A 15,978-nucleotide genomic window follows, 5' to 3' on the forward strand; every position below is an offset into this window, starting at 1 on the left:
GAGAATGACCCACTGATCTCCCAAAATCGTCTGTGTTTCAATCAGACTTCCAGAATAATCAAGGAATAAACATCTTTTAAAAAAAAAAAAAGGAAGACCAACTTAAGATGCCTGCTTTATAATCATCTGCAATCTGGAAAAATGATTCTCCTATAATCCAAAACTCCCTCTACCTTCTTCCACCTTACAGTATCCTAATGCACTGTCTACAGGATCCAGGTTGCATTGGGAGAAGCTCCGGCGATTTTCTCTCTTTACCTGCTTTTAATCTGCTGTTTGGTCTTGAAGATGGTAAAAAGGAAAAAAAAGAGTCCTCTGTTACATCTTCCTTGTGCCAGTCTTTGATTGCTGAACTCCTAACAAATGCCTTCTGCCCTGGGGATACCAGCTGGGTCAAAATGCCAATAACTGCCGGCACCAGAGCTGCCTCGTTCCCTCCAGTTTTTTCCTCTGGTGTTGTCTGGGCTGGATGAGGCAGGCCCTGGAGGAATAATGCAGACTGGGTTACCTGCCGGGGGACACCTCTACGCCTAGTGGTCTGCTTCAGGCTGATCTCCAGGAAGGGGTGGGCTGGATGTTGGATCTTGTGAGGGCTAGGACCTTCTGAGTAAGGGACGCTCTCTTGTTAAACCCTCTACTGGAAACCATTTGAGGTGTACTGGTTTCAGTGCAGCAGTCTCTTTCCTCATTATCCATCGTTACTTCAGATATACATGCTTGGATGTCTACCCAGGAGAAGTAATCTTGTGTCACATGGGGTTAGGATAGACTCCTTGGAAGCAAACAATCAAAATTTCCTCAGTTCAAGAAACTTTGGTACAAGATAAAAATGTTGGGGCGGATTTTAAGAGCCCTGCTTGCCTAAATCCACCCAAATCCGGGCGGATTTAGGCGAGCAGGGCCCTGCGCGCCGGTGAGCCTATTTTACATAGGCCTACCGGCGCGCGCAGAGCCCCGGGACTCGCGTAAGTCCCGGGGTTTTCTGAGGGGGGCGTGTCGGGGGCGGGCCCGAACCGCGCTGCGTTTTCGGGGCATGTCGGGAGCGTTCTGGGGGCGGGCCCGGGGGCGTGGCTACGGCCCAGGGCGGTCCGGGGGTGTGGCCGCGCCCTCCGGATCCGCCTCCAGGTCGCGTCCCAGCACGCTAGCGGCCCGCTGGCGCGCGGGGATTTACGTCTCCCTCTGGGAGGCGTAAATCCCCCGACAAAGGTAAGGGGGGGGTTTAGACAGGGCCGGGCGGGTGGGTTAGGTAGGGGAAGGGAGGGGAAGGTGAGGGGAGGGCAAAAGAAAGTTCCCTCCGAGGCCGCTCCGATTTCGGAGCGGCCTCGGAGGGAACGGGGGTAGGCTGTGCGGCTCGGCGCGCGCCGGCTATACGAAATCCATAGCCTTGCACGCGCCGATCCAGGATTTTAGCGGCTACGCGCGTATCCGCTAAAATCCAGCATACTTTTGCTTGTGCCTGATGCGCCAGCAAAAGTACGCCAAATCGCGCGGTTTGAAAATCTACCCCATTATGCATAGGAGACTGCCAAATCTTGAGAACACTGCAAAAAAATAAAAAAAATAGACACTCAATTTGAGAGTGTTAAATTTTCCTAATTTTCCACCTATGGCTATGTTTAAGAAACATATACAAGAGATTCCACAGCAAGCCCTAATATCGAATTATTTCTTGTTTTCCCCTGAAAAGCCTATGAATGCAAATAAGACACTAGTACTCCTCAGTGAATCTGATGTATATGCTGGAATCATCTCAAAGAGATAATTTGCTAGTGACTTGATTTTCCTCAGGACAGAGATTCAGTACTATATTTATTTTTCCCCGCAATCTCAGATATCCTCTATGGGTTTTACAGTTTGTTTTTTTTCTGTATTTATGCCAGGCAAGTCAGGAGAGGAATAAAATTTGTGTGTGTCAAGATGTACTGGGCCTGAATATCTTTTCTTATGTTTCTCTTGCAAATGTATAGTGATATCGTCTGATCTGAAATGTTTTCTTTGAGCCATCCCAGTTAAGAGTTTCTGTGCAATCGAAAAGAGCTTATTCAGCCCAAGGCAGTAACTAGAACTGAGGGTAGACTGCAGGCTATTAGTCTACGATTAAAGTACTCAGCTGCCATTGCTTATTCACCCCACTCCCAGGTTTTCCTTGGATCCCCACTCCCTCTTTTGGGTCTGTGATGTGCATCAAGATGGGTTATTTCTTTGGATATATTGTTTTGGGTTTTTTTTTTTTATTTGTTACTGTACAAGTTTCACTTGTAAAATGCAAAAAAAACCCCAAAACCCGACAACTAAAGATGCCTGCTTCCCAGTCATCTACAAGATGGAAAAATGTTTCTTCCTAGTCCAAAATTGCCTCTACCTTCTGCTTAGATCCCAATGCAGTGTCTTGTCACAGACTGCCACTGCACAGGCAGGCACTATATGGGGGTGGAAGAGTGGTCATGTGACAGGTAAGGGGCCCGTGAGGCTCAGGCACCTGTCCACAATTGCAGCCAGGCTCTGGCTTCTTTTATCTTTTATTTGGGCATACAATAAGAGGAGGGAGCCAGCAGTTCTCTCATGCACTGTTGAGCTTCCAGCTAAATACGAACCAGTGCCAAGATCCGGAATCCTGACCTTCCCCTTGTAACTACCTGGGGATTTTTCCCTGATTTTATAGCCCTCCCAACTCATTATAAACCAATTGCAGCAATGGGGACAACGCACCAGAACTCTTTCTGGAAACCAGCAATTATGGGTCCTGAATATCACTGGTGTGCAATGACTCCCTTCACCCTGCAGCATTCCCAGCCCTTGGTTGACTTGAGAAGTGGAAGACCTGAGCTGGGATGGTCCTGGCTTCCTGTCTTGCATGCCACTTCCTGCTTCCTTCAAAAAGGTGATAGGACAATGCCAGCAGGAAGTGATAGCTTGTACCTTTTACAAACCAACTTTAGTTAATTTAAGAATGACAATCCAGCTGCATCACAGTAATTTTTAAAAAGGGAATGGGTGCAGGAGTGCTTGTCATTCTGTAGAACACATTACCTGTTCCAGCAGAGAAAACCAAGGCTCAATTTGAGTTCCACTCCCCTGTCAGATCACCGTTCTTTCCCCAAAGAGCTATGAAAGCATCTCAGCCATTCAGGGCAGCATTGCTACCTCTTAGTTTCTCTGCAAATTCACATCACCTTTGCCTGTGACCTTCAGAACAGTGTTAGATTGCAATAGCAAATAAAAGCACTGTGCTTTCTGTCCCCAAATACTGAACAAACAGAGTGAAAGTTCAAGCTTGGGATAGTGCAGAATGTGTTAAAGAGTTTGTGTCAGTGCCCCAGAGTGCAGGGCACAGAAGTCAAACTGCCCTCCTCTCCAGGTCACCCCCAGCGCGTAGGAGATCTCAACAGCAGTGGCAGCAAACACCAAGGGCCACGTGTACAACAAAGACAGAGCTGGCTGTAACCTGCCTCACCTAGGTCTTCCTTTGCATCAGAAGAACCTCCCATGGCTCTTTCTGAAAAATCAAATTTTCACTACCTCTATGCATGCCTGGGCTCAAAGCAAGAATTTTAAACAAAACTACTTCAAAACAAGAGCCCACAAAAAAAGAGCTGTCAGACTCTGATGACATCACTGTTGTGCATGAACACCACAGAAAAAGTACATGCAACTGGCTCAGATTTAAGTACATTTAAATCATTATGAAAATTTACTATTTTCCAGTTGAAGACAATTATAGGAAAGAAAAGCAGTTTAAAAACTGAACCTGTCACATATCTGAAAGATATAAAATGTGCACACTTCAGGCAGCCAAATAAGTCGTCGGGGGAAAAAGTGGATTTTTTTGCAGGTCATGCTATACTGGGCCAATAAGAAAGCATCAACCTCCAATGATTCCAATGATTACCTAAAAATAAGACACTTCTCGTCACATGTATATTTGTTTTATGGCTATGCGACACGTTTCCATGAGCAGCCGGAACAGGCCCGGGTTTCACTTTCAGTGGCATTTCTTTAGGGACGTTCAAGCCAGACCTCCAGGAAACTGAGTGGGGGATCCACACAAGGTGTGCACTGCCCCACCTCTGAACATTTTAGCTCCGTATTTTATGAATACATTCAAAACGAATTCCTGCCAATCCCATATAAATTTCAATTGGGGGGGGGGGGGTCAGGAGCTAAAGAGAATTCGAGAAGAGGTAAAGAACATCCTACTTCCAAAAATAAGCATTTTAAATGACGCACATCAAACATACTTACAAAAAATCAGGCACCCAGACGCATGTTTGTAACGGTCAGATTTATACCCAACTACATTTTGGCTATGTATTTTTGGCATGCTGAGCTCAAATTTATTATTTTTAAGTTTTTTATATTCTGCTTTTCTGCACTCCAAAGCAGTTTACATTCAGGTACTGTAGGTATGTCCCTGTTCCCAGCGGGCTCACAATCTTAAGTACCCGATTCACTAAGGGTTTTTCCCGTAGATACTAAATGGGAGAAAAGTCTTAATGTACCTGGCCCTAGGTTTGTACCTGTAGCAAAGGAGGGTGAAGTGACTTGCTCAAGGTCACAAGCAGCGGCAACCCATGCTCTAACCACCCAAATATTTGTTGGAAATCTAAGCCTTCTGTGCACATTGCGTTCTGATGTTAAGGAAGCCCTGGTCTGAGAAAGGCTGACAGACAGAATCCATCTGCTGCAGCGAGCGCTCGGATGAGCAGAGATGACCCCCCTCTCGCCTGCCACAGACCAGCAGCACAGAGGAAAAGGGATCAGTGACCCAGTGGATGAGGTGGGAGAGCAAAGGAGCCGAGAAACTGGCCACATAGGTCGGCCATGGGTGTCACATTCAGCAACCTGGGGAGAAGCTGCCCTTCCTCTACAGCGAGCATCTCCCAAGAGCACGTTAGAGGCAGGACTAGCAGAAACATTCAGAGAAACAGAATTGCCAGCTGAATTAACATCTCCCTGTAGTTTTGATCCATGCCTAATATGACACTTTTCTGAAATCTTCTCCCAGTTGCTGTCATCAGAATCCCAGGCAGATATTACTATGATGCAAGAAACCTATGAATACTGAGCTAAAGAGGACTAAAAGGTAGGCGGGTTCTGAAAATGAAGCACAGCAATAAGGGAAATACACCCTAAAAGTATAACAATGTAAGTAACACAATTGGATTGAGAAAAGAAAAGCAAATGCCAAGAAAAAGAGCAAAAGAAGCAGACCCACCTGATGTGTCCTGAGCTGTAGAAGTGCGACTCGCCATCAGTGGAGCGCACAGCCTTCAGTGTGAACATTGGCTGCAGTTGGCGCAGCTCCAGTAGCACAATGGCCAGATAGTGGATGAAGAGCAGCGCATCCACCAACGAGACCGCATACTGCACGATGCCTTGGTAGTTCCGGTCCCGAGAGTCCAGGATGCGCACACCATAGAAGAGCCAGTAGGAGACCACAAAGAGGAAGATGAGGACCAGCAGCAGGCCACGGAAGACGAAGATCCGCGGCAGGTCCGCCCGTGGTGGGCGGAAGAACAGCGCCCAGGTGCCAATGAAAAGGATGAGCAGCTTGAAGGCCACAGAGATGAAAAGCCCCTCGCAGACTGTGCCACAGGGCTCCAGCTCCTCTCGCCAGAGCAGATGAGGCAGGAGAAGGAAGGCTATGGGGGTGAGGAAGACCAGGAGACCGAGTACAGCAGCTAGCGTTAGGCCCAAGTAGCGCCTGCAGTCCAGGCCTACACTGTCCTCCAGGTCTTTGCTGATGCGAGCAATGTCCTCCTGTGAGATGCTGTGTTCTGATGTGCCGGTGATGGCGGTCGTCGTCTCGCCCCAGTTATCATCCTGAGAGGAAAGCAGGACAGAGTCAGACTACAAGCCTGCATCTCTCCCCACAGGCTGATACCTTCTATTGGATCTACCTAAGGATCATCCAAAGATGGTGATATACATGATCTGAGATCACATCGGACACTCTTATGCAGGCACCAGAAACATTCCCACATGTCACCAATCTTTGGATAATTCTTATGTTCATCAAAAAAAGGTATCAGAACCTGCAAAGAGTAGTATATAACATTTACTTGTAACACAGTGAGCTCTGCTCCAGCACAAGACCATCTAAACCTCTCAGCCTAACAATTTGATCAATTTATGGTTCTATTACTTTCACATTCGGTCTTATTCCAATATCTCCTGTTTTTTATCCTACGATATTGCATTTTGTATTCAGACTTTTGAAAGTAAAGGTATGCATCTTATTATGACTAAAGAGTTCAGAGGGAGAAAGGGTGAGAGACGGAAGGGGGGGGGGGGGGAGACCAAACAGAAGCTCCTCCTGAGCCAAAAACAAGCTCCCACACTCTGCATTCTACCAAACCCCATTTGGGGCTGGGAACCTTACACAGAGCTTGCTCAACTGGGAAGCCTAGCCTACCATTTGCTGACAATACAGCAGAAGGGGCTAACAAATGTAGAACTGCGCAAAAATCCACCATCAGGTCAGGCAAAGCCCAAAGTCTGGGAGTAAAGTTCCAGCTGCACCAGGCAATTATGTCCTGTCCTCTGCTGGAGACAGAGAATGCTGGCATTTTGTTGGAGCTGCACCATGGTAACTAGCAGTGATGATGTCACAGAGAAAGGTGTGTCCTCTCTGTGACATCATCCTGCTACATCAGTTCACATGCCTGGACTGGTGTAGCAGGATAAGGAAAAGTGGTTGGCCTGGAATTTTCCTCTTGCTCCTTGGAACTACGAGCCTTCATTAACAACTAGCCTATCACATCACCAATTTCATCCCTCTCCCTCCTTTTCAACCTAGTTATCAGAGGCCATCCTTGAGCTGGGGCCTCAGAATGAGGCTCCATCTAGAACCATCTGTTGGTAGTTTTAGCAATTCGGTCCTGACATTTACAGGAGAGACCCATAAAAGGGTATTCTCCGCTGCAGGGCCAACTTTGTGGAATCTGTTGCCTGAAAACCTTTGAGACAGAGGACTATAAGTTTCAGGCGATAGTTTATGGTGCTTTACTTCCAAGAAGCATTTGGGTAATAAGTGGGAGCTGGGCTGTGGAAAATAGTTGTTCTTGGCAGGTCAGGGCACTTGCTAACTTTTTTTTTTTAACACAACACTTGATGGTTATGTTTGTTTTGGGTCTGTTTTATTCAATGTGTTTTTTATGTTACTTGAATATGTTGTTATAATCCGCTTAAAAGGATATGTTCAATGTAAGCAGAATATAAACTTTTTAAATAAAGATAAAAAAATAAAAATAAACCAGCACATGTGACTACTAGATGCCGCTGTGGCACAATGACCAGGAATCCCTCGACATGAGGGTCTGTGTGCTGCCTACAGCCTCGGAGTCACCCACAGAGAAGCACGGTACTGCCAGTGAGCTGGCCTGGGATCTATTTAAATTCTTACTGCACAACGAAAATAGCTTATATCAAGATACATACTATTCCTAGCACCATTCAGCAATTAAATAATTGTCCTCTAATATCACCTTTACAAAATAAAATGAATTCTAAGTTTCAGATTCTAATATCTTTTTACTGAACTTATTTCCGGTTAGATGCACTGTTTTCTCCCATTTTACATCTATAGGCCTAACTGTTACAATGATATTTTAAAATGAGCAGACATAACTTGCCACATATTGGCCACCGACGTGACTTGCTACGGGTAGCCAAGAGTTATCTACGGCTTATGCCCTTGAGATTGCACAGAATCTCTTCCATGGCCTAAAGTGACACTCGTTCGGCTTCGGTAATGAAATATTTTCGCTCTTGTTAATGCAGTTAATGTAAGACTCTGAGTGCTGGCACGGTCCGCCTCACTGCCTCAGTTCCCGCACCTTTGTTTCTGTTAAGTGGGAGATGTCCTACAGATGAATGCCTTCATTTCTGCTCCAATAATCTCGCCTCAGCTGTGTGCAATGTTCTTCCCCAGGAGCCTTGCCCAACAAATTCAGGCCAGGCCGGGTTCAGGGGCAACCTTTCTGCCACCAGGGAAAACAGGTTTTACCCCCATGGAGCATCACTAACACTGCTGAAATAGCCAGGAGGGATTCCAGTACCCCGAATCACAAGCTCTGCACTCCTGCTGGCGCTCTAGAAATACCTATCATGGGTTCGCTGGGATTTCACTCCTAGGGTGCTCCAGAAAATACGATACACAAAAGGGATACACAAAAGGGTGGAAGGGAAATAGAACCAAAAGGTTACTAAGAGCCAAGAGTAACAGATAAGTACGAGAAAAAAAAAAAGTGCAAAGCTTGCTGGGCAGACTGGATGGGCCATTTGGTTGTCTTCTTCTGCCTTCGTTTCTATGGATACATCCCTGGAAGCATGTAAAAAGGTGACCAGTGGCTTTTCTTACTCATTATTTATTTTATTTATTTATTTAAAGTCTCTTCTATACCGATAACCGTTCGCACATTGTATCGGTTTACATCAAACAATTAACTTTTGGGCGGGGCCCTTACAAGTAACAGTCGATTTAAGAACATAAGAGCATAAGAAATTGCCATGCTGGGTCAGACCAAGGGTCTATCAAGCCCAGCATCCTGTTTCCAACAGAGGCCAAAACCAGGCCACAAGAACCTGGCAATTACCCAAACACTAAGAAGAACCCATGCTACTGATGCAATTAATAGCAGTGGCTATTCCCCAAGTATAATTGATTAATAGCCATTAATGGACTTCTCCTCCAAGAACTTATCCAAACCTTTTTTGAACCCAGCTACACTAACTGCACTAACCACATCCTCTAGCAACAAATTCCAGAGCTTTATTGTGCGTTGAGTGAAAAAGAATTTTCTCTGATTAGTCTTAAATGTGCTACTTGCTAACTTCATGGAATGCCCCCTAGTCCTTCTATTATTCAAAAGTGTAAATAACCGAGTCACATCTACTCGGTCAAGACCTCTCATGATCTTAAAGACCTTTATCATATCCCCCCTCAGCCGTCTCTTCTCCAAGCTGAACAGCCCTAACCTCTTCAGCCTTTCCTCATAGGGGAGCTGTTCCATTCCCTTTATCATTTTGGTTGCCCTTCTCTGCACCTTCTCCATCGCAATTATATCTTTTTTGAGATGTGGCGACCAGAATTGTACACAGTATTCAAGGTGCGGTCTCACCATGGAGCGATACAGAGGCATTATGACATTTTCCATTCTATTAACCATTCCCTTCCTAATAATTCCTAACATTCTATTTGCTTTTTTGACTGCTGCAGCACACTGAGCTGACGATTTTAAAGTATTATCCACTATGATGCCTAGATCTTTTTCCTGGGTCGTAGCTCCTAAAATGGAACCTAACATCGTATAACTACAGCAAGGGTTATTTTTCCCTATATGCAACACCTTGCACTTGTCCACATTAAATTTCATCTGCCATTTGGATGCCCAATCTTCCAGTCTTGCAAGGTCCTCCTGTAATGTATCACAGTCTGTTTGTGATTTAACTACTCTGAATAATTTTGTATCATCCGCAAATTTGATAACCTCACTCATCGTATTCCTTTCCAGATCATTTATATATATATTGAAAAGCACCGGTCCAAGTACAGATCCCTGAGGCACTCCACTGTTTACCCTTTTCCACTGAGAAAATTGACCATTTAATCCTACTCTCTGTTTCCTGTCTTTTAACCAGTTTGTAATCCACGAAAGGACATCGCCTCCTATCCCATGACTTTTTAGTTTTCGTAGAAGCCTCTCAAGAGGGACTTTGTCAAACGCCTTCTGAAAATCCAAATACACTACCATCTACCGGTTCACTTTTGTCCACATGTTTATTAACCCCTTCAAAAAAATGAAGCAGATTTGTTAGGCAAGACTTCCCTTGGGTAAATCCATGTTGACTGTGTCCCATTAAATCATGTCTTTCTATATGCTCTATGATTTTGATCTTGAGAATAGTTTCCACTATTTTTCCCAGACAGAGGAATAGGACAGGAGTGCCCACTATCCCCAGTATTATTTGCTCTTATAACGCAGATGGAGCCACATTCTGATGCCCCAGCTCAAGGATGGCCTCTGATAACTAGGTTGAAAAGGAGGGGAGAGGGGTGAAATTGGTGATGTGATAGGCTAGTTGTTAATGAAGGCTCGTAGTTCCAAGGAGCAAGAGGAAAATTCCAGGCCAACCACTTTTCCTTATCCTGCTACACCAGTCCAGGCATGTGAACTGATGTAGCAGGATGATGTCACAGAGAGGACACACCTTTCTCTGTGACATCATCACTGCTAGTTACCATGGTGCAGCTCCAACAAAATGCCAAGGGCTGCGTTATAAGGCATCGAGAGCGTTACTGGGAAGGCAGCACAGCACAAAATATCCCTTTTTTGTGGACGATATGTTTATGGTTGCAAACTCCCTTCTGACTTTACCAGTGCTTGTGAATGAACTACAAGACTTGAATTATTTAAAGATTACAAACAGCTAATCAAGTTATTCTCCTCTAGTGTCTTCAAGATTCGGAATCATGGTACACATTTAATCTAACATGGTTTGGGCACATTGCCAGTATCTAGGATCTGCTACTTATAGTAATTCTGGATAAGGATCTTGAAAACACTGCAGGGACAAATGGTAACTTCACAGGGAAATGGAGGCCACCAGGAAAAGCAGGTGTTCTCTTTCAAAAGGCTGAAGGGGACTCAGGGTTGCAAAGGTTAAATATTACTACAACTCTGTGTACTGCAAACTGTATCTAAAATCAAGCCATGGTTCCTGATTGAACAAGAAATTCTATGGGATACCCTGCTTTGACTCTATGCATGGCTTCCAAAACAGATTTGGTTGCCCAGAGGGTTAGCTAATCCACACTGGCCACACAGTTCAGCTGTGGGAATCGCGAAGATTCAGGCCATCTCCAGGAGGGAGACGGTCACCTCTTTCGCCTAGAAGGTATAAAAGACTTTCTTCCTGCTTTCAGGAGGCAGGAGGAAAGTGGTGAAAGTGTTTAGGCCCGATGGTGGACTTTACACAAGAAATGCCAGCTAAGAGAGATGAAGACGTTTAGTTAAGTCTGAGTCACTTTATAGAAAAATCAACCATTGCTCTTCCTCAAGAATCCTACTTACATCTTTCTCTCATGCTGTTATGTCTTGTTTTGCCCAGAGAGGGAGGAATTTGGGATCATATAAAAGCTTAGAGACGAGTCCCTTAGTTTTCTGCTTTCTACAACTCGTTGCTTCAAGCAGGTTTTGCTCCCTAAGCAACCCTGCCTTCATTTCTTTGTACTACAGAGAGAATAAACAAAACTTTGATCTCTGCTAATAAGGTACAAACTTTTATAGAGATCGTTATCATACTCCTGATAAATTTCATTTCATTTAATATTTATACACCACACATACCAAACTTACAAGGCAGATCAGGGCGGTTCACAGCAAAATATCACATATTAAAATCTCCCATCTCCAAACATCCATTAAAACCCATTCTTTCCTAGCCCCTGATAAGGAAACGACATCTCAGAGTTTTTGCCACTTTACTTCTTTTCCTACCTCCAATATAAAGACTCCTCATTGCCTAAAAAGTCAAGCTTTCACTTTCTTCCTAAACAAATAGTCTGCAAAAGATTTATCTGAATGTGGGAAAAAAAAACAAACCCTGTTGGTGCAGCTGTGAATGAGGTATTTCAGATCTACTGGGAGAAGGAAATTTAACTGATTTACAAAATGACAAAAGATTAAAACATGCTAAGCTGGGATATATCAGGAGGGGACACTTAAGATGGATAAGGTGGATACTGCAGCTCACTTCAAGGTTGCAGGGGTTCGGGAAAAGGTTTATCTTCCCTCAGAAGACTTTACTACCTAGGAGCATTCGGAATGTCTACTTTCTGGGGACATTTACTGCAATTCCTAACACTAAGTTGTGCCAGTTTCATTATATCTGGAAACCGCATGAAGAGTGGTGTGGCCATCGTTTAACAGACGACCCCTGGGCTTTTCGGCCCTGAAACGAGAACTCCGATTACACCGCTGCTGCAGAAGGAAGAAGAAATATCCCCCGATGCAGAAAGCTCAGTGCGCTCCAAAACAAGGACCATGCCGTTAAGGGCATACCTACTTTGGTTTTAACTGCAAGTTCTAAAAAACAAAAAAATGAATAAAATATGGTACAAAAAAACAAACCTATGGTTAAATAAAGGGCTAAAAAAAAATCAAGTCATCATTAGAGTGGCCCACGAGTATGATGGTCCTATTATTAATATGCAGTAAGAGGGTAATATTTAAATAATCAAAAGAATTATTTTGTGTGGACAGTTATCAAGAGGAGATACTGGAGAGTTAAGAGGGATGCAACATACTTTGATGTCTTACATTCCACTATCAATGAAGAGAAACGATGTAAGGGAGAGGAAGTGGGAGTGAGAGAAGTTCATTTGGGTAAACAAGAAAATTTGGACTGAGACTTTGACAATGGTTATTATCACTGTGAGTTGAATGCTCAAGGTCGGTATAATTTTTTATCCAATAAAAACGGAAATAGTAACAAAGAAATACCTATTTATCCAGCCCGATCACCCAACCTGCCTCAGGCTATTAAAGAAATCAGAGAGGCTGCAAGCTTCCCAGCAGTGAAATATTAAAGCTGCCTTTACAAACAGATGTTTTTGTTAAAGCCGTAGACCACCTCAAAGCTATCATTTATACTAATGCTAAAACAGAGAGACTCAGGAAATGTCACAGATATTTAATGTAATGCTATAATTATCATAAAGCATACCCTGCAGCCTCAAAAGGAGAAAATGAAGTTCGTTTCTCTGTGATTCGTGGCTTGCTTCCAGGTGGGGTATGTGTACAGGCTGGGCTGTCTTCCTGAGCAAGTGTTTCAGTTGCTTTGGGGTTCTGAGTCAATGAGTGTGAGGGACGGCTATTACTAGTCCCTGGGCATATATTTCATAAATACTGAATACTGGTTCTTCACCATCTCAGTTCTGTACATTTTCCAGATTTACAATTAAACCCTCTACAAAGCCAATGACCAGTTCTAACCTCCAGCAAAATAAAAGCCCTTTATTCTCACTTTAAAGTAAGCCTAAGGCAGGGCAAGCTTTCACTTTAAGTCTTCAGGCCTAACCGCTGTCCAAAGTGATCCTCCCAGTGATTTTAATCAAAGATGCACCCAGACTTTCCGCCCAATCAAAGGCTTTGAACTCAATGTTCCCACTCATGAATTTTAAACCTGTATTAATTTAAGGGCTGTTCAGAGTGTTACCATGGGCCCAGTATGTGATGTCATCCTCCCCTCCGCCCAATATATAAAACACATTGCCCCTCTCCCCAGTATATGCACCATACACTTCTTTATGGCTCCTAGCACAAACATTAAATACTAACAGGGTCACCCTAGGAAAAATCTGTATTTATCCAGATTTTCCCAGATAAATATTTAATTTATATTCCACTTCTTTAGGCCCTTCAAAGTTTCTAGGCAATGGAGAGTGAAGCAACTTGCCCACGGTCTCAAGGAGCAGTAGCGGCATGAACCCTGGTTTCCCTGGGTTGCGGCCCACTGCTCTAACCACTAGGCTACTCCTCCACTCCAGGCTAGGTGAGCTGGGCCAGCTCGGATTAAGTCTTCATGTTGCCACAGAAGGCAGAAAATCCCCACTCACTGTACTAAAAGAAACTAAGGCAGAATATTAGAACAAAACAGCTCAACACCCTACTGCCACAGAATAAACTGGATTTGTTTTCAAGGAAAACTCAGCCTTCCTGCAGAATCCCTGCTAGCTCTTGCCAGATATTGGACGGGAACACGAAAACTGCATTAACTCCTTTTAACCCAGTGAAATGGTTTATCCACTGCTGCAGCAGGAAGTAGGAGACACGCCCAAGAATTCTCCTCTTCCAGGGGCTGGGCACAGCTTTTACAGCATAAGCAAAGTTTGGGAAGTACCCTCAAGCCATCCTTTAATGTACAGCATAAGGTAAAGTTATCTTCAACCTTACATAATAAGAACAAAAGAACTCTGGCTCTCTGAGCCTCTCGCCTTACCTGTACCTCCTCTTCATGGGTGGATTCATTCCCCAAGAGGGGGTCTGCAGGGGGTGTCTGGATGGTAACAGATTTCTCAGATCGACTGCTATCTTTACTTCGCGATTTGTGCTTGTCTCGACTCCTCTCCCTATGGGCAGATAGGACATGATCATTTTTAACAGTTCCCACCCTGCTCCTCAGTAACATTTGGTATCCTTGAGATACATCCTTGAGGCATGAAACACACTGAGACAAGAAGCTCTCTTTTAAAAAGTGTCTTTGTTTTGGTTAGATTTTGTCTGTGATGCTGCCATACTGACATCCTGTGTCTGAGATCTCTGGAGATCACAGAGTCCTAAAACAACATGGCTGCAAGGAATGACAGGAGCTCATCCACCCACTACCTCCACACAAAATCCACTATACTTAAACCATCCCAGACATTTTTGTCCAACCTTTTTCTTTAGAAATCTTCAAAGAAAGAGATCCCAGCAGATCCTAGGGCAACTTGTTTCCCCGCTCATGCATACAAAGATAGTCTCGACGTTCAACCTAAATTTCTCCTGCTAAAGATGACTGTATCCTTCCTGTTTTGAAGGTTAGTATCAAATCACTCAAGTGTGGGATGTGTGATGTCAAGTGGTGAAAGGCAGATGTCACAAACGTTTCTAGCCCTACATTCCAGAAGCCGCACACTGTTGCCCTTACATAGCATTTGATATCTTATGGCACTGATATGTCCAAGCATTTCCAGGATCAAACAGAAGCATTTCCCTATGGTTTCTCAGAAGAAATCTTTGCACAGCACACAAAGTAAGCTCTGCCAAAAATTGTCTATTATCAAGTAACTTTAAGGATAGCAGATGGAGAAATGTCCTTTCAACACTCAATAAGCACCAGTCACAAAAGAAAACAGTTCTACCATCTTAACACAATTTTAAATGTACAGTTCAGGTGAGTCAGTATCTTCTCTGCATACACACTCCCCTCTCCACTGACCCATGCACTCTTTCTCAGACCCCACTCAAACACACTCCACTTGCTATGTGTGCCACAAACCTTATCACTGAACACACACAGCTGCTTCCAGAAACATGCCTCCTGAGGATAAAATGCCAACAGAGATCCCCTCACACAAAGCAGCTTTATGCGAGTGCTGCAGAGCAAGAAATGTTTTTTCCTATTTCACATGACTTCATCAAAGCTGATGAAGTTCTATATGTACTCTGTCCAATAACACATCCTGAGCTTTATAATCTCTCTACACTAAGAACAATTTGTAATGATGTAATTTTTAACGAGAGCTGAGCAGACATAAATTGAAAGTTACAGAGAGTAGCAGCATAGGGGACTCATTCTTTCCTACTGATTTACCATCAGAAAACTGCTGCCTTCACATTCAAAGGAAACTGGGGAATGAGCTCAAATCACTCCCACTGAGAAACTAATGCTACCCAACCTCACATGTGCATTAGTGACACCTGGAGTAAACTGCTGGACTCTAAGAATGTGAAAATTCAGGAGGACATGTGAAAACAGAAAAAAACCCTTTAACATGGAACAGCTGCTCTGGGTAAATAGAACAGGGACCAAAATCTGGAATACACGAGTCACTGATCTGGAAGCAGCCAGGCCTGTATGCGGTTTACAATCTAAAACAGATTGGCAGGGTCAGAGGGAAAAGCCCAGGGCAGAAGGCCTGACCATGCAGGATAGATGATGGTTTTAAATGAAAAACTGTCCAAATCTGCCACTACCTGTGCCAGGGAAGAAGAAATTTCAGCCCTTATGTTCCCTGGACATGTGTTTAACCCCGAGCTCTATCATACTTCCCAATGGCCCAGAGAATTATTATTCTCTACAGCTGCCCCATTTTATCATCATGTTCCTCTTCACTGGGTTTATGTAAATAATAGTGAATGCTGTGGTTTGAAACACCAGCTACAATTATTCATACATTGCACAGTTACGACGGGCAGGAGAGGTATACAG

The 15,978-nt window shown here is 44.1% G+C and overlaps 1 protein-coding gene across 1 annotated transcript in view; it reads right to left on the bottom strand.

Annotated features, from left to right (window-relative positions):
* VANGL1 (VANGL planar cell polarity protein 1) overlaps positions 1-15,978 on the bottom strand; it is a 44,803-nt gene that overhangs the window by 27,306 nt on the left and 1,519 nt on the right. Inside the window, exons 2-3 of the mRNA XM_029577835.1 lie at positions 14,005-14,134; positions 5,216-5,823 (exon numbers count right to left, since the gene is read on the bottom strand). Of these exons, the coding sequence (XP_029433695.1) occupies positions 5,216-5,823; positions 14,005-14,134 (738 nt within the window). The remainder of the gene's footprint in view (positions 1-5,215; positions 5,824-14,004; positions 14,135-15,978) is intronic.

Source organism: Rhinatrema bivittatum, chromosome 15, assembly GCF_901001135.1.
Source record: "Rhinatrema bivittatum chromosome 15, aRhiBiv1.1, whole genome shotgun sequence".
In the NCBI taxonomy this organism is placed as follows: domain Eukaryota; kingdom Metazoa; phylum Chordata; class Amphibia; order Gymnophiona; family Rhinatrematidae; genus Rhinatrema; species Rhinatrema bivittatum.